The 16,037-nt window shown below is 38.1% G+C and overlaps 1 protein-coding gene across 1 annotated transcript in view; it reads right to left on the bottom strand.

The window, feature by feature from the left end:
- Positions 1-394: 394 nt before the first annotated feature.
- The window catches only part of icmt (isoprenylcysteine carboxyl methyltransferase), a 35,068-nt gene continuing 19,425 nt past the window's right edge, over positions 395-16,037 (bottom strand). The window contains exons 3-5 of the mRNA XM_039756163.1: positions 9,109-9,278; positions 4,035-4,252; positions 395-669 (exon numbers count right to left, since the gene is read on the bottom strand). Coding sequence (XP_039612097.1) covers positions 487-669; positions 4,035-4,252; positions 9,109-9,278 — 571 coding nt within the window. The 3' untranslated portion in view covers positions 395-486. The remainder of the gene's footprint in view (positions 670-4,034; positions 4,253-9,108; positions 9,279-16,037) is intronic.

The following is a 16,037-nucleotide window of genomic DNA, read 5'->3' as shown; positions in this document are numbered from 1 at the left end:
AGAGCTTTGCCAAAGCAGAACATAAGGTCTTTGTCTTTGCCACCCTGAAATCTGAGGTAAACCCAGCATAAGTCTCCTGGATGATGACCCTGAGCCTGTCCAGTCTTAAAATGAATCATCAGAACCATCTTTGACACATGAGGCAGAAATGTAGCTTGAACATCCCTACCAGACAGGTTTGGGACTATCTAAATAAGCAGCCATAACAGAGGAAAGCTTAGATCTCCCATCTTTACCTGGAAGAGCTTGACAACCAGCTCTATGACACACCAAGGTGCAGGATCTTCACTTAACACCCGGCCCACAGACAAATAAGAGCCACCTCTGACATATGTGCAGGTGCGGGGTGCTCTGAATTGCAGATGTGGATCAGGGGTGTTTTTGAACTTTCAAGGTGAATCGGGCTTTATAGGTGGAGTAAGTGCGAGTGTGTGTGTGTTTGTGCATGATTGTGTATGCGTGATTGTGAGCACCCTAGGCAGATGATCATGGCTCAGTCTTTATCCCTGAAATAAAAGGGAGTCCTGTGGGGACTCTGCGCTTGTAGTCCAGATAATCCTGCCCAAAAAAGTGAACAAGTGTCATCTCCTCTTCCTCAATTCGCTCTCGGAAGAACCTCCAGGATACTAACGTGTAACCAATCAAACAAACGGGGTTACAGAGCAAAACCTGCAAAAAAAAAAAAAAAAAAAAGTCGTAACTGGGATCATCACACAACAGATGGCTCAGACTGAAAGACTGCTGAGCACCTTAAATGTTCAGCCACACACAACAAGATGAGGAGAACATAAACAGGCTGCACCAAATGACAAATGTTGGGTAATAACTGTGCACAGTTTATTCTTATCTTTTAGAGATCACTGGCTCCACATAGTTTAATCTTAAATTGTCAATTCTGAGAAGTTCTCAGTCATCAAGCTGTGATTCTGTGCTTGTTCCTTATAAAATTGCACACATTACATCAATACTAACACTGCAGTTTAAACAGAACATCGAGTGCATCATAGACTGGTGTTGATGTAAATTGTCCCTTATAAAAATGTTCACTCCCTTTACCAGTTCTTTCATTTGTAAGAAATCCTAACTTCTAAATTTTGTTCATTGTGATATTTTTATTTCAAAGCACTTAAACTCGAAACAATGTCACCTAAAAATTGTTTAATCTTAGGGAAAAAAATCTAATGAAGAAAAATGAATTGCAAACTTCTGCAAAGCACTGTGTGTATAACACAAACACAAATTTCCATGCAAAGGCTTGGACAAATTGCATATTTTGTTGACATTTGCAGTAAATGTTAAATGTGCAGTTATGACTTATTTTATGAATTGAAAGAATGTAAAGAAAAAAAGTAAGAGTAAATGTGCCATTTGCAAATGTTTGGACACCCTGCTAAATAAGTGTTATTAACATTCTCTTTGGCAAAAATCAAAACTTGCAAATGCTTTTTGTGGTCAGTTGTGAGTCTTTGAATTCTTATTTTGGAAATCTTTCCCCATTCTTCCTTGCAGATTGCTTTCAGCTGTGTGAGATATTCTTGGGCTCTCTTGTGTGTGCAGCACTTTAAAAGATGTACCCACATATGTTCAAGTCTGGGGAGGGCCACTCCATAACCCTCACCTTGCGTTTCTCGAGTTCCTTTATAGTAGATTCTTGTATAGAGAGTGTCTTGTATGTTGTCTTGTAAAAGCAATCCTTTTTTTTCCCCAACTTCAGTACAGACTGTCTAACATTCTCCTCAAAGACACGTTATTTAGTAGAATCCTTTCTTCCCTGTACTCACACAAGGTTTCCTGTGCCACTAGCTGCCACACGATCCCAAACCATAACAGGTTCACCGTTGTACTTGACAGCTGACAAGGTGTTCTTTTCTACTAAAGCTGCTCCTTTTTTCTCCAAAGAAACCTTCTGTGACCAAAGAGTTTGACTTTAACTTGATATGTCTGCTGCACTTGTGGTCTTATGCAGATGTTGTTTTGCATACTTAAGATATTGTTTTTTGTGATGAAATTGCTCATCAGGTTTCCTTCTGATGGCTCATTTAAGACGACCATGGCTGTGTAAGTAATACTGCACAGCAGCACAGAGCACCGCCACTACTTTTCTCAGCAAAACCGGCCTGCAGGTCCCTGTTAGTCATATGGGGGTTTGCTTTATTTTCCTGTACAGTTATGCAAGCTGTTCTGTTGATTTTCTTGGTCTTCAAGATCTTGTCTCCTTAACTGTTATTTCTTATTTATATTTCAAACTGTGGAAATGACTAGATGGAAGCATTCTTTTTATAGAGTTCCCCTGCTTTGTAGGCATCAGTTGGTTTAAATTTCCAGATCCTCAGAAAGCTGTTTAAGGCTGCCCATGGTTGTTGAGTGTTGCACAAAAATGTTTCACATTTTTTCAGTTCATCAAATAAATCATAACTGTAAAATAGCATTTTCATAAAAATACTGTTGTTTAAGTTTGTTTGCTGTCAGAGCAGTATTTACTTTTTTTGTCTTTTTTTTTTTTTACTTCAGATATTAACTATATATGTAATTTAGCCAGGGTTGTCAAAAATTTTGCATGGAATTGTATATGCTTCCCCATTTGGTCCACAAAAATATTTTTTTTCCTTGTACTCATTCTGTTCAGCTTAAACTAGGACAAAAACACAACATACACAGAGTATTCTTGTACAAATAGTAATTCCCTGAATGTTTCAAGGTTAACTTCCAAATTCTCCCTGTGGGTCCCTACCTCATCTTAAACATCACTGGTATTAACCCCGAGCATAACTTGTTTTCAGAATTCTACACAGGTATGGTTAGGCACAAACAGACTTGGGGTGACATGTACTAATTCCCTTTACATTTTTAACACTCAGGGCAGTATTCTGCTGCCATCTATTGGATTAAATAACTTTAAGCTACAAAAAAAAACAAAAAAAACACATATTTCTCTGCATTTTACCCCCGAAAGTAACTCATTAATATATTAAAAAAGTGGGTGGATCCTCCAACTAAAACACAAATGGAAAAGGCAGTTTTAAAATGAACTGAAAATGGACCACTGTTCGAATTGAGCAATAGTGATGACGATGTGAATTGGTCATCAGACTTTGGTACAGAAAGTGAAAGTGACACATGACACAGCATTGTGTGACCACACCATCGTGATATACCTTGTGAATTTGGTCACGTTAAGCTTCAGTGTGGTGCAACAGTAGCTATGTGGCAAAAAAGTAAAATAATTGCGATCAAGTGCAAAGACAAGCAAGACGTTCACCACTGAATCACTATTCACAGTACTTCAACTCTCAATGTTCATGTCTGGGAAAATGTGGAAGTCACTAAGCCTTACCCTGTGGTAGTCTGCAATAACACAAGGAACACTCTGAGGTCAGGCACAGACATTCTACTCTTTCATTTGCAAAAAAATACAAGAAATGTGCACAGAGAAACAAGGTTCTACTGTCATGACTAGGTTAGGTTAGGTTTGGTTGTGTTGGTGACCATCTCAAAACATGCAACTTGAAGGACGTGTACTAAATCTGCATTGGTCCTGTAGTGGACACCAGACAGACCTTTTCTACTGTATTGATATTTTGATATTTACATGTTTCTGTTACACATAATAAAAAATTTTTTCTTGTTGAAAACGTTTCTGGCTAGTTTTTCCTGGGGTAAACATAACACTAAAGAGGCTAAACACTTCTTAGATGAGCAGTTTGATTAAGATCACATGATAAGCCATAATTAGGTTTCATTTACCTGTTTTTTTCCAAACAATAAAGAGATACAAAGTAACTAAATAAGGGGTCTTAAACAGCACTTGAGTTCGACCATTTTCACTCTAACCAGTTTTAAATAATTACCTTGTATAAAATTAGGAGGTGTACAGTATGGCAGGAGATATTTTTCTGACCCAAAGTGTGTGAAAATATGTGCCATTTAAATCTAAGGAGGTAAGTTTCAATTTATTTCAGATTATACATATGGCATTAAATCATTATGCAGCTCTATAAACAATTCCCAGTGAAAAACACAGCCAAAATTCTCACCTGTGTACCAATACTCCAATAGAACCAGCCCACATATGAAGGGTGCCGGAAACAGGAATAAACGCCACTGGTGACTAAAATGTGGCTTTGTGCTTTTTCATTTTGTACAATATGATTGAAGTTGGAACCAGCAGTCAACATAGCAGTTTTGCGTAAGCAGTCTCCAAAAAGAACCATGAGAAGGCCAAGCACACTAATCCATCGTAGCTGTTTCAAATCTGTACAACAGAAAGGAAAAAGCAATAAGGAATACAACAGTCAATATATGAATATATCTTCTCTCCTTAACACTAGAATTACCAGAGCCTACGAAAAAACTCGTAATTCCGTCCCACCTTAAACTGCTTCTTAAATCCCTTCACACCTCTCCGCCAGCGTCCTTTGTCCTCTAAATGTGCTGATAAAGAGAAGCTCGGAGCAGCCGGCTATTCCATCCCCCCAACAATTTAGAACGTGCACGAACTTCTCTCAGCTCATGCCTTGATTGAGTATCTGGGAGTGAAGTGGAGTTTTAGAGTGAAATAATAGATCGTTGTTTGGAACACACGCATTTCATGTCTGTTCCGTTTCTACAGTAATCTGTGTCAACACATTGTTAAAACAGAAACTTTTTTTATATTCTAGTAGTAGATGACAAAATGTAGGCATAAACTATATAATGTATGAAGCCTGAAGTCCAAATAGCAAAGAAACATTTTCACAAGAATAACACAATTGCACTTTTATTCAAACATATACCTGCAGAAACAAAAAGCCGCCTTAACATGCAACATTGACACCAGTTTACTATAACTGACTCTGTGGTTCAATAGATACAGCCCCCGCTTGGGAATCAAGGGGTCACGGGTTCAATCCTGCGCCCCTCCCTTTTGAGAAGTAAACTGTTCTTAGTCTTACTGTTTTAGAAGAAAAACATACATTTGATTTCAGTCTGTAACAGCCGGTGCAATTTATGATCTTTGTAAAGGTTAGCTTTTTTTTTTTATTCACTTTTCACTCTCTCAGTCGCGCTCAGAATCAATCCATACAACCCCATCTGACACGGCGTTTTTCACTAAAGACGCGCTATAGCTCTGCAGTGTACCACGATGCATACTAACGCCCCCCCCCCCGGTTCTGACACACAAACGCTGGCGAAGCTGCCTTCTTCGTATCTCACCGTCACTTGCTTTTCTTTTTATTCAGTTTTATTGAGTGTTCCTGCCAGTCCCCGCATGTTGCTGTATGCTTTTTCTTTTGCACCCCAGGACATGCAGAAGAAAGAATGGTAAAGACCAACTTCGCGCTATATGCAATCATCAGACACTCCCCATCTGCCCGTGTCGTTCAAACACAGGAACATATATTGGTGTAAAAGTATAACAAAAGTGCACTTTTATTCAAGTGCACTTTTTCCATCGCTTTTTTTCTGTAAGAAGCAATGTACACACTTCTCTCTATGCTGTGGTTTCTATTACACACCTGAAAGAAAGAGACAATATATGTGAAAATATAATCGCACTAATGCAATATTATTTGAAAACGAACAGCATCAGATCGGGTGTGAATTTATGCAGGAACTGGAAATTCTCTGATGCGGGACCTTCCCCCAGGGAAGAAAGTACAGTGTCAGGTGCTCATTCAGTGTAATAGAAACCATAGCACAGAGAGGTGTGTACACGGCAACAAGTACACGTGTCGTAAATGTAGGAAGGACGGTCCTTGGGTGTGTGGGAACTGTTAATATTTGAATGTGATGATTTTATATAGCACGGAATGAAAATCTTCACTTCTTAGCATTGCACCATGCAAGATGTCGTATCAATCGCCTACTGTATCTTGCTTTCTTTTTTCTTCGGTTATACAGGTAGTTTTGAATAAAAGTGCACTTGTTTTGTTTGCGAAATGAAGCGTCTGCGTGCACTTTTCGTGGCATTACACGTGTATTTTTTGAGCATGCCCGTTGAGCAGTATAAAAGTATTGAAAAGTATAACAAAACAACGGGCAGATGGGGAGTGTCTGATGATTGCATATAGCGCCGAACTTACTGCTCTTTACTATTCTCTCCTCTGCGTGCCCTGGAGTACAAAAGAAACAGAATACAGACGCGCTATAGCTCTGCGTTGTACCACGATGCATACTAACGCCCCCCCACCCGGTTCTGACACACAGACGCTGGCGAAGCTGCCTTCTTCGTATCTCACCGTCACTTGATTTTCTTTTTATTCAGTTTTATTGAGTGTTCCTGCCAGTCCCCGCATGTTGCTGTATGCTGGATATGTTCATATGTATTGTCTCTTTCTTTCAGGTGTGTAATAGAAACCACAGCATAGAGAGAAGTGTGTACATTGCTTCTTACAGAAAAAGGCGATGGAAAAAGTGCACTTGAATAAAAGTGCACTTTTGTTATACTTTTACACCAATATATGTTCCTGTGTTTGAACGACACAGGCAGATGGGGAGTGTCTGATGATTGCATATAGCGCCGAAGTTGGTCTTTACCATTCTTTCTTCTGCATGTCCTGGGGTGCAAAAGAAAAAGCATACAGCAACATGCGGGACTGGCAGGAACACTCAATAAAACTGAATAAAAAGAAAAGCAAGTGACGGTGAGATACGAAGAAGGCAGCTTCGCCAGCGTTTGTGTGTCAGAACCGGGGGGGGGGGCGTTAGTATGCATCGTGGTACACTGCAGAGCTATAGCGTCCTTTAGTGAAAACGCCGTGTCAGATGGGGTTGTATGGATTGATTCTGAACGCGACTGAGAGAGTGAAAAGTGAATAAAAAAAAAAAAAAAGCTAACCTTTACAAAGATCATAAATTGCACCGGCTGTTACAGACTGAAATCAAATGTATGTTTTTCTTCTAAAACAGTAAGACTAAGAACAGTTTACTTCTCAAAAGGGAGGGGCCAGGATCGAACCCGTGACCCCTTGATTCCCAAGCGGGGGCTGTATCTATTGAATCACGGAGTCAGTTATAGTAAACTGGCGTCAATGTCGCATGTTAAGGCGGCTTTTTGTTTCTGCAGGTATATGTTTGAATAAAAGTGCAATTGTGTTATTCTTGTGAAAATGTTTCTTTGCTATTTGGACTTCAGGCTTCATACATTATATAGTTTATGCCTACATTTTGTCATCTACTACTAGAATATAAAAAAAGTTTCTGTTTTAACAATGTGTTGACACAGATTACTGTAGAAACGGAACAGACATGAAATGCGTGTGTTCCAAACAACGATCTATTATTTCACTCTAAAACTCCACTTCACTCCCAGATACTCAATCAAGGCATGAGCTGAGAGAAGTTCGTGCACGTTCTAAATTGTTGGGGGGATGGAATAGCCGGCTGCTCCGAGCTTCTCTTTATCAGCACATTTAGAGAACAAAGGACGCATGGAGAGGTGTGAAGGGATTTAAGAAGCAGTTTAAGGTGGGACGGAATTACGAGTTTTTTCGTAGGCTCTGGTAATTCTAGTGTTAAAGCATAAATTTGGTATTTTTCAAGTCAATGTTATTTCAACAAACACAGTATATAGCATTTGCCATAAATAAATGTATTCTAAAGTATAGTGTTTTCTAAAAGTTTTAAAAAATACATTGCTAGTCATGGTGTTTTACAATGAAACCTATGGGGCAATGGGCTCCTATTTAAAATGAAAGATTGAAAACTTAACAAGTATTTATCCGAAAGGACCTAAGCACACAGCTAAAATAACAAAGGAGTGGCTTCACAACAACTCTGTGACTGTTCTTGAATGGCCCAGCCAGAGCTCTGACTTAAACCCAATTGAGCATCTCTGGAGAGACCTAAAAATGGCTGTCCACCAACGTTTACCATCCAACCTGACAGAACTGGAGAGGATCTGCAAGAAGGAATGGCAGAGGATCCCCAAATCCAGGTGTGAAAAACTTGTTGCATCTTTTCCAAGAAGACTCATGGCTGTATTAGCTCAAAAGGGTGCTTCTACTAAATACTGAGCAAAGGGTCTGAATATTTAGGACCATGTGATATTTCAGTTTTTCTTTTTTAATAAATCTGCAACAATTTCAAAAATTATTTTTTTTGTCTGTCAATATGGGGTGCTCTGTGTACATTAATGAGGGGAAAAAATTAATTTAAATGATTTTAGCAAATGGCTGCAATATAACAAAGAGTGAAAAATTGAAGGGGGTCTGAATACTTTCCGTACCCACTGTACTTCCACATTTATGTGAGAACGCACACAAACGAATATATATATATATATATATATATATATATATATATATATATATAACGAAAATATATCCTTACCTCGAGAAAAATAGTACAGTACCAGGAATATGTAATAAAATTATGATTTTTGTTGTCACATTCATGTGTGGGAAACATAGAAGATATGTTTTATCAAAACTCAAAGAAGATGCATGCAGTAAGTTTTTGGGATTTTACTCTTAATTGTAGCCCCATAGTGGTTCACTGTAAAATGCCAGGACTAGCTATGTATTTTTTCAGATTTATAGAAAACTAGGGGGCTTTGCCCCCTGCTTGCTTCACTCGTCAAGCCATGGGCCTGCACTACGGGCTAGCCTCTTTGTGGTTCTGCTGCTCGCGTATGGGGATGCAGATGTACAATTTAAGCTGATTTTTATTTTTATGGGAATTGTTACATATGCATAATAGAACTATTTTACATTACAGCAAGTAATTAACCATATTAAAAACCAGTAAAACGTAATCATTTAAAAGTAAATTATGTTTCATGTTGCGTTAGAAGTTATTTGTTGAATAATACGATTTCGTTCTATTTGGCTTTTAAATTAACACGGAAATACTTTTTAAACTTACACTTTTACTGTAAAAAAACTATGTTTTGAATTAAATTTTCATCAATATCATACTGAATTTTGATTCTGTGTTTGGACTTTCATTGTGACAACGCAACGTATAACTGAATTTGAATTTCATTTCTTTCTAAAAAACAACTTTACGAAGCAAATGCAAAGAGAACATGTTTGTGAACGAATAACTTTGACTTGAAAAATAAAAAACTTTTCCTTAAGGTACGTAGTTCATTCTACACTGTGTGGCCTTATCAGTGCTGAAAGTCACCTGGAAAAAGGAACTTCTCAATTGCAAATTCAATCCAGGATGACATAGCTGCCACGGAGTACTCCAAACTGTGGTTGATCAAGTAGGAATCCAAAGACAAACTTCTGGGGTTGATAACTGCTGTAACCAGGTATTCCGAGTAGTGAAAGAAGGAAAGGGAGCACATATACCTATGGGAAGATGATTGCAAAAATTAAAAAGGAAGTCATTTTAGTTACTAGCAGCTCCCTCCAGAAAAGTTAAGGAAACACAAGAAAAAAGTCCAGATGTATTTGTTTAGCAGTGTGACATGCGAGCAAAGCTTCTGCACTATGAGCCTCAGTGTTTCCATTTCATTCCCTGCCACTGACCTGACAACCTTAGGTAAAAAACGTAACCTGTTAGGACTTTCTTGGTAAAATATCTGAGAAAAAATGGTGTCCAATGTTTTTGTGTCTTACTAGATGCAAAAACACCACCACAACAGTCTACATGCATTTTGTTTCTTCTTTACATTTATTTTTTTCTTCTTTATATTATTGTGAATCCCACAGAACAACTTGATTTCTCAATTAAGTAAGAACCTTTCCAATTTATTAGAATGTTTATAAAAAGTGCACTCAAGCTTCAAATGTCTAGAAACCAATATTTTAAATATAACAAGATGATCATCTACCATAAGTTAATTACATTTATTTCTCTTGCTCTTCCACTTTGCCTGACCTAACAAGAAATTTGCCAGGTAAATCTTAAAATGATAATTTTCTCATACACAGAATTAACACAATTTTTCAAATATACTGTTTGTATTTAACACTTAAATTTAGTAAACAGTCTCAGGTAGTAAAGGAAACAATGATAGCATTTACATGCACTTTAATAACCTGGTTCTTCACGGAAAACTAGGTTTGTAAAATGCCATGTAAACCCTTATTCCAGTTAGAGAAACTGGGTTACAGGCCTCTAAAAATAGAAGCAGATTAACACGTGCAGATTTCTTCACAAGTAGCCCAGTTATGTGGCCATGTAAACCCTTAACCAGGCTACAATTAAGAATTTTGTAGTCCCGGCATGTCCACTGCACTCTGTTCGCCTGCACTTTAGCTTTGCACACTCATCTGTCAGCCACAGGTATGAAGCATCCACAAAGATTAATTTCTTGAGCCAAACACATGGCTTTATATATTATTTTTAAATTAAATATTTTTTGACGATGGACAAACCTCTTTTTCAACTTGCAGGTGTGTCTTTCAGGTCAATAATTAACTGAAAATTCTGAACCTTTACACAGAGTAATGAGCTTTTGTTCGAGACTGAGGGTAAGAAAAAGGTTTTAGATGGGCTGCACATTTATGGCCTGGTCAAAAGTAAGTGACATAGTCAAGTCAGAAAAACGTTACCCATATCTGGTAATTTGCACTCTGAGAAAGTCTTTCCAAGTTTCTCTTAAACTACTACTTTAGAGGGAGGGTGGGGGGTTAAGGGGGGGAGAGAAAGAGAGCAGGCCAGATCTATACCTAATCTATCCTCACAATCTTTATAATTATAACTACCAACGTAATAATAAGCTGCATGGCAACAACTCTAGGGGAAATAGGAAATTAAGACCTAAACTATTCTCACTTCCAGTTAAGACTATAAAATGACATCAAAAACTCAGAATCAGTGTCTCCATGATGGGACAGTTAACTTCGTAAGCTGGAATGTTAAAGGCCTGAATCACGAATTAAAGAGAAAGAAAGTACTTTCTCACCTAACAGGTCTAAATGCTAAAATAGTATTTTTACAGGAAACCCACTTACTAAGCAAGGATCAGTTCCAGCTGCAAAAAGACTGGACTGGCCAAATGTTCCATTCTAGTTTTACAAAGAAAACTAGAGGGTGGGAATTCTCATACATAGAACAGTACCATTTGTAGCATCAGATGTAGTATTGGATCCTGAAGGGAGATATGTAATGGTCATGGGAGACTTATCTAACTGTAAAATGATTTTGATAAATGTTTATGCACCTAATGTTGATGATAAGGAATTTATACAAAATTTATTTGCATCCATTCCCAATCTGAACACTCATAAAGTTATAATGGCTGGGGACTTTAATTGTGTTCTAAATCCACTTTTAGATAGACTTCCTCCACAGGGGAACAACTAACACTGCAAAGATAATTACAAAGTTTATAACTGATCACAACTTATCAGATCCCTGGAGGTTTTAAACCCAAATTCAAGAACATATTCTTTCTACTCACCAGTACATCATTGCTACTCAAGGATTGATTACTTCTTTATAGATAATAACTTCTTGCCTAAGATTAAATCTTGTAAATACGATGCTATTGTTATTTCAGACCATGCACCTATGATCTTGGAGCTGAAATTACTAAGCCCCATACACTCACCCGCAGATGGCCTCAACCGCTTCTATTAGCTGACGAGAATTGTACTGAATTTATATCCAAACAAATCAAATTCTTTCTAGAGACAAATACATCCCCTGAGATCTCTGCAGGAATACTCTGGGAAACTCTTAAGGCCTTCTTAAGAGGACAGATTATCTCATATCTTTCCCACAGAAATAAATCCGCCAAGAAAGTAGCAGAGATAAAAAGCGAAATTACTAAAATAGATGAAGAACATGCCAGACTACCAAGCGAGACTCTACATAGAGGAGGCAGGCTCTACATTCAGAATTAAACCTCTTGACAACTAAAGAAACTGAACAACTAATTTACAAATCCAGACATCATTATTATGAACATGGAGAGAAAGCTAATAAGCTTTTAGCTCAACAAATTCACAAGCAAGAAGTGCAACGCAATCTCGTAATTACTAACACGAATGGAGATAAAATCATCGAACACAAAAATATAATGCACACTTTAGAGACTACTATAAATCCCTATATACTACTGAGTTTAAAGAAGACAATATACAATCTAATGCATTTCTGGATACATTACAGATACCACAAATTGACGCTATTAGTGTGGAGGAACTTGATAAACCTCTGGCATTATCAGAATTACTAGATGCTATAAAGTCACTCCAAGGTGGAAAAGCAGCAGGCCCTGATGGCTACCCTGCAGAGTTTTACAAGAAATTCTCCGCTCAGCTAGCTCCCTCCTATTAGCAACATTTACAGAAGCCAGAGATAACCAATCTCTTCCACAAACCTTTCGCCAAGCACTAATCACTGTCTTTCCAAAACAAAATAAGGACTTATTACAATGTGCATCATACAGACCAATTTCACTTCTGAATAACGACGTTAAAATACTCTCTAAAATCATAGCTAGAAGGATGGAGAAAGTGCTCCCTCGTAATATCACAAGACCAAACTGGATTTATTAGGGGCCGACACTTATCTTCAAATCTTCGACGCCTGTTTAATGTAATATACTCACCAACTAAATCAAACACCCCAGAAATATTATTATCATTGGATGCAGAAAAGCATTCGACATGATTGAATGGAAATACCTTTTACTACATTGGAGAAGTTTGGGTTTGGCCCAACATTTGTGCATGGATTAAATTACTGTATACTAACCCAGAAGCTTCAGTTTGCATCAATAACATTTGCTCAGACTACTTTAAACTAGAACGTGGCACAAGACAAGGATGCCCTTGTCACCACTGCTGTTTGCAATTGCCATTGAACCACTGGCAATACATTGTCGAAATACTGATCAGATAAAGGGGATTAGCAGAGAAGGACTGGAACAGAAAATCTCATTATATGCAGATGACATGGTACTGTATATATCGGACCCAGAAAATTCTGTGCCTGCAGTCTTAGCAGCACTCACAGAATTTCAAAAGATCTCTGGTCTCAGAATTAATCTGAATAAAAGTGTACTCTTTCCAGTGAATTCTCAAGCATATAATATTAGATTAGACACCCTACCTTTTATCATTGCAGAACAGTTTAAATACCTCGGGGTAAACATCACAAGTAAACATAAAGCTCTTTATCAACAAAATTTCGTGTCTGCATGGAAAAAATTAAACAAGACTTGCATAGATGGTCAACCCTTCATCTCACACTAGCTGGAAGAATTAACACTGTTAAGATGAATATTCTTCCTAAGCTCCTTTTTTTATTTCAAAACATACCAATATACATTAATAAATCATTCTTTAAGCAATTAGATTCAACAATAACCTCATTTATTTGGAATTCAAAACATCCACGCATCAAAAGAGCGACCCTACAAAGACAAAAGGCAGAAGGTGGCATGGCTCTACCTAACTTCCAGTTTTATTACTGGGCAGCAAATATACAGGCGATAAGAACCTGGACACAAATAGAAGAACATACACAGGCTTGGACCGCAATAGAAGTAAAATCCTGCAGTACTTCTTTGTATTCCTTGCTTGTGCTCCAATAAACACACGCTATCGGCAATACACTAATAACCCAATTGTGCTCCACTCACTTAGAATCTGGAACCAATGTAGAAAGCATTTTAAGACGGAGAAGCTTCTTTCTGTGGCACCCCTGCAAGAGAACCACCTCTTTCAACCTTCACAAACATATGCAGTTTTAATATCTGGAAAAATTTGGAATTAACTTGCTTAGAGATCTTTATATAGACAACGTCTTTGCATCCTATGAACAATTACATTCCAAATTTAACATTCCAGCTACACATTTCTTTCACTATCTTCAAATCAGGAACTTTGTTAAACAGAACCTTCCAGATTTTCCTCATCTTGCACCCTCATCCATGCTGGAAAAATTATTGCTCAATTTCAAGGAGTTAGACTCCATCTCTACAATATATAAAATCCTTTTACAATCCCTTCCTTTCAAAGATCCAAGAGGACACTGGGAAAAAATCTCTCAATTAATATATCAGAAAAGGAGTGGAAAGTAGCAATGCAGAGAATTCACTCAAGCTCCATATGCAAAGCATACAATTATACAACTCAAAATTATATATCGAGCACATCTGTCTCGACTAAAACTCTCCAAAATGTTTCCAGGGCATGATCCAACCTGCGAACGTTGCAACCAAGTCCCAGCCTCACTAGGTCACATGTTCTGGGCCTGCACCAAATTAACATTATTCTGGACAATAAATTTTAATTACCTCTCAGACAGCCTTGGACTCACAATCCCTCCTAACCCATTAACAGCTGTGTTTGGGGTTCTTCCAGAGGGGCTTAAAGTGGAGAAAGACAAACAAATTGTGATTGCATTCACTACACTGTTGGCACGCAGACTTATTCTGATAAACTGGAAGAACCCAAACTCTCCTCTTTAAGTCAGTGGGAAACTGATGTGTTATATTATTTGAAATTGGAAAAATCAAATACTCAGTTAGAGGATCTGTACAGACCTTTTTCAAAACATGGCAGGATCTAATCAGTAATATTTTAAAATAAGTTCATAAAGCACAGAGAATTTTTTAATTTAGGTATTTTACAAGCCTTAAATTTTAACGTTATTTGGCTTGCTCTCTCTCTCAGGGTGGGGATCGATCTGTTCTTAACTAATTTATTTTTGTAAAATCTTGATTGCTTTGTATGGATTGTAATAAAATTAATAAAAATTAAAAATAAAAAAATAAATAAATAAATAAACTACTACTTTAAAGGGCATTTTTACACCTCGTTTGTTTGGTGCAGATTTCTCAGTCTAGTGCGATTTCCCCCAAAGTCTGGTTTGTTTGGATAGATGTGAATACGCCAATCGCACTTAAGCATGGACCAAAACAACCACACCAAAGCGAACCCTGGAGTGATTTGCATGAGGTATAAATGTCAGCCAGTATGGGCCTGATCTTACTATAGAAATACTGTTCAGTGTGCATGCTGTTACAATCGTGCTACTTGTCTGCTGTTGATAATTAGTGAATCCCATTCACAGCATAATGAGTCGTGGGCTAAGAAGCATTATAAAGGTAAAAATAAATATGCAAAAATGTACAAATAACACAATCTGCATAAATAATTTGCATAGTTACCAATGAATCAGACCAAGCCTAGCATCTGATTCAGCCTCCGAGCCAAGCACATAAGTCTATTAAAATACGCCTAACGTTACAACATGAAAGTGAAGTGCAGCGCAAATGGTTTTTGAGCTCAATGCACATGCAGAGGCACAGTAACTTTGACATTTGTAGCAAGTGTTAATCAAACTCTACAATGAGATGCTTGATACAGAACAACACTGTGAAACAATGTTTTAGTTTAGTTAATTTTGTTTTATAATATCTAAGTGCATAACTCACCTTACACTTTTAGGATAGAATGATCAGACAGCCTAGAACTCAAGTTAGATGGTAGTATCTCTTTTTCCAAAGGAATACAACATAACAGATAAGCACCTGTCACAAGAAAATGTGTTTTATGCATACTTTTAAAGGATCTAGAAGAAACTTCCTATCAGCAGAGTAGTTAGTCAATTATCTGGTGTGGGTGACAGCTAGGACCCATGCCCAGCTGGGACACCCCTTTGGCACTGGATCTGGGGGAGCAGCCATGGGATGAACACTACGTCCCCCGAAATACGTGGTGGCAGCTCCCCTGGGTTACATCGGGGCCACAATTGTGTTACACCGGAGCTCATCCCTCTTGGGCCCGTGAACACCACCAGGGGGAGCTGCAAGGCTACCTGAGCCCATGTGGGCTGTAACGCCACCTGGAGCTCTTCCGGGTGGGCTATAAAAGAACCTGGCAGTCACTACTCAGGGCACCAGAGTCGGGAGGAGGAGGACAAAGCTGCCTGGGAGGAGTGGAGGAAGAGTGTTTTGTTGTGTTTTTGTTTCCCTTTGGTGTGCTTGTGCGGGACTGTGTTGTGTTTGTGGGTATGGGGAAAACGTATGCCACAGACAAAGAAAAATAAAAGTCCTTTTTTCATTGATTTTTACACATACCTCCGTTGTCAGTCTGTGTCGGGTCAGGCATCTATATAGTGCCTTTCACACTGGGTAAAGCATT

Source organism: Polypterus senegalus, chromosome 6 (genome assembly GCF_016835505.1).
Source record: "Polypterus senegalus isolate Bchr_013 chromosome 6, ASM1683550v1, whole genome shotgun sequence".
NCBI classification, from domain to species: Eukaryota; Metazoa; Chordata; class Cladistia; order Polypteriformes; family Polypteridae; genus Polypterus; species Polypterus senegalus.
The sequence above is the reverse complement of the archived record's forward strand: the minus strand, read 5'-3'. Positions and strand labels throughout refer to the sequence as shown.